Genomic DNA, 3,262 nt, shown 5'->3' on the forward strand with positions numbered 1-3,262 from the left:
CCTGGGTAGTTTGGTAGGACAGCCTACAGCTTGTCCTCTGACCTCCAAAGTTTTACTATGGCATGTATCTACACTAATATGAATGTAATAAATGAATAAATTAGTCAATAAAATAACTGGAATAGTTAGTTGTGTGTGATGGTCAATATGGGTTGTCAATTTGGCAGGATCTAGAATCAGCTAGGAGTCCAATCTCTGGGCTTGTCTGGACTGAAGTTTCTAGATTGGGTTAATTGAGGTGGGAAAATCTATCTACCAGTGAGCAACACCACTCAGTCTCCTGGATAAAATGGTGAAAGTGAGCTGAGCACCAGCACACATCCCTCTCTACCTCCTGAGTGTGGACTAAAAGTGACCAGCTACTCCATGCTCCTGCTGCCACATGGACTGCACCTTCTCAGAGCCACAACAAGCCCTGTCTTTCCTAATAAATTGTTTCTCAGCTGGGCAGTGGTGGTGCAGGCCTTTAATCCCAGCACTCGAGAGGCAGAGGCAGGCGGATCTCTGTGAGTTTGAGGCCAGCCTGGTTGGTCTATGAGAAGACACTAGTGCCAACACAGGCACTAAAGCTACAGAGAAACATTGTCTCAAAAAAACAAAAACGAACAAACAAACAAAAAATGTTTCAGCAAAGAAAAAGGTAAAAGAACAAGTAGCTGAGCAGAGGTGGCTTACTCCCTTAACCCCAGCACTCGGGAGGCAGGGGCAGGCAGATCTCTATGAGTTCGAGGCCAGCCTGGTCTACAAAGCGAGTTCCAGGATACCCAGGGCTACACAGAGAAACCCTGTCTCGAAAAAACAATAAAAGAAAGCAGATAGCCGGGCGGTGGTGGCGCACGCCTTTAATCCCAGCACTTGGGAGGCAGAGGCAGGCGGATCTCTGTGAGTTCGAGACCAGCCTGGTCTACAAGAGCTAGTTCCAGGACAGGCTCCAAAGCCACAGAGAAACCCTGTCTCGAAAAACCAAAAAAAAAAAAAAAAAAAAAAAAAAAAAAAAAAAAAAAAAAAAAAAAAAAAAAAAAAAAGAAAGAAAGCAGATAGAAAGCTGGGCATGGTAGCTCACACCTGTAGTCTTCATACCTGAGAGATTGAAACAGGAGGGTTACCACGAATTGGAGGCCCGGTGCGCTACTGAGTTCCAGGCTGATCTCCAGAATGAGAATAGGTTGTGTGTGTTTTGAGTGTTGTTGTTGTTTATCATTTTCAATTTTTCATCGTGCTCCACCAGGGGGCAGGTCGACCAAGTATATTAATCTCCCAACGCGCTTCTTTTCAAAGGGATTTGGATACTTAGGGCGCTCAACGCTAAGGTCCTAAGAACCTTTATCTCAAACTCAAAAAGCCTTTGAATAGCGCCTCAGCTTTTTTTTAATCAATTTCCAGTGGCACCCCCATCTCCACCCTTATTGGCAAATTCTTTCCCGCTTCCTCTAATCTCTTTAAAATTCCTCTTTCCACTTCGGTCGAAAGAGAGGAAAGACGGCTAGCCAAAGACAGCGGGAAGGTCTATGGAGACGGTCTCGCCGAGGCTGGAGAAGCAGCGCCCGGACCACGGGAACTGGACAGGCCTCTCCACTGGCGAAGAGGGGTGGAGCCCCGAGCAGGGCCGCCTCTCTTCTTTCCCGGGGCCTGGGCGGAGAGGGAGGAAAACTTCCTGGCTGGGACTCTGGCGGTTTTTGCCTGCCAGCTCTCCGATCCCGCCTACCAGTATTGGCTCTTATCGACCCCTCCCCCGGCGCCCCCAGAGTCCGCCATGGCCAAAGCCTACGACCACCTCTTCAAATTACTGCTGATCGGGGACTCGGGAGTGGGCAAGACCTGTCTGATTATTCGCTTTGCAGAGGACAACTTCAACAGCACTTACATCTCCACCATCGGTGAGCCCCCTGACTATATCCTAGACCCACCCCTGCCCCCGCCCACCCTCCTGAATGAATAGGGACCCTACTTTTTGGTCCTCTTGGAGTAAAGCATTAGCTTCCTGTCTCTCGACAACTGTCCCAGACCCATCCCCCCCATAATGTCCCTGACCAACTCTCAAAACTTCTAACCTTTCTGAGGCCTCCAGGTAACTCCAGTTGCTGCCACCCGTCCCGTTCTTGGTAATAGCCCCCTGGTCTCCCCAGATTCACATAGGCTCTTGTCACCCCCCCCCCCGCATCCTTCACCGCATCCATCTAAACTCTAGATTCATTCCCAATTCTTCATAATTTCGCTTTCCCCCTGCTTCCCAGTTCTGTTGTTCTCCTTCTGATCCACAGGGCTTCAGACTTCCCCTGCACCCTCCTCCCTTTCTGATCCTCTTCCCAGTCCCCCTCCCTTAACAGGGCACTGCAGAGAGTGGCCGAGTGCCCCGGGTGAGGAGGGTGGAAGTGAGGGCCCTTGGGGTCTCTGAGTAAGCTTCCTGACTCATCCTTCTCTCTGGGGCCCCTAAGAGCCCCAGGAGATCTGCCCAGATTTCCAGTAAAAAGAGTGGCCTTTCTTTTTCCTCCCTCTTCAACTTTATCTCCTCTTGACCGGGACTCTCAAGTCTGGTGATAAAGGGAAAGAAAGAAACCGCTTCTCCCAATGAACTGATTCCCCAGAGGAATCTTATGGAGCCCCAGTCCGTCCGTTCCAAGCCTGGCCCACTAGTTAAGTCACAGAGTCGTGAATCAGCTGCCTTTTCCGTTCCTCTTTACCCTGGAGGGCGAGCTGACTGGTTGGAGGACCAATAGTCTGAGTGTGTTGGGGGAGGGGGAAGAAGTGAGATCGGTTGGAAGTGAAAGCTGTCGGGGGCAACGCTTTTAAGCCCCTCAAGAGCGTTTCATCACTTCTCCGAAACGTCATCAATTCTAAGGACAAACAGTGTGCTTACTATAGGAATAAAGCTTTGGGAAAGTTCTCCCTGTTTACACATCCAACAAGGTCACCCCAAGTGTCTGCCCAGCAGAGTTCCCGGCGCAGCCCCCGCCCCTCCCACACTTTTCACACATTACACATAGTCACCTGGGCTCACGCCTTTCGCTCCAGGAATTGATTTCAAGATCCGAACTGTGGAAATTGAGGGGAAGAGGATCAAACTGCAAGTCTGGTAAGTCAGCTCCCCAGCTCCCCAGCTCCCCAGCTCCCCAGCTCCCCAGCTCCCCAGCTCCCTAGATCAGGCTGCCAAGTGGGCCTGCCCTGCACCCACGCCCTGCCCCTTCATCCCTCATTTCTTCTTCCTAACTTTTTCTCTTTCCAGTTCTTCTAATTCTCCTCCTCCTCCTCCTCCTCCTCCTCC

General features: G+C 50.7%; 1 protein-coding gene across 2 annotated transcripts in view; it reads left to right on the forward strand.

Moving 5' to 3' along the window:
- The first annotated feature begins 1,476 nt into the window (after positions 1-1,476).
- The window catches only part of Rab13 (RAB13, member RAS oncogene family), a 6,866-nt gene continuing 5,080 nt past the window's right edge, over positions 1,477-3,262 (forward strand). The window contains exons 1-2 of one of the 2 annotated variants that reach the window (XM_026789289.1): positions 1,477-1,877; positions 3,013-3,073. In XM_026789289.1, the coding sequence (XP_026645090.1) occupies positions 1,754-1,877; positions 3,013-3,073 (185 nt within the window). In that variant the 5' untranslated portion in view covers positions 1,477-1,753. The remainder of the gene's footprint in view (positions 1,878-3,012; positions 3,074-3,262) is intronic. The other variant, XM_026789290.1, reaches the window with a different exon arrangement.

The sequence above is a fragment of the Microtus ochrogaster genome, unplaced genomic scaffold (genome assembly GCF_000317375.1).
Source record: "Microtus ochrogaster isolate Prairie Vole_2 unplaced genomic scaffold, MicOch1.0 UNK16, whole genome shotgun sequence".
Taxonomy (NCBI): Eukaryota; Metazoa; Chordata; class Mammalia; order Rodentia; family Cricetidae; genus Microtus; species Microtus ochrogaster.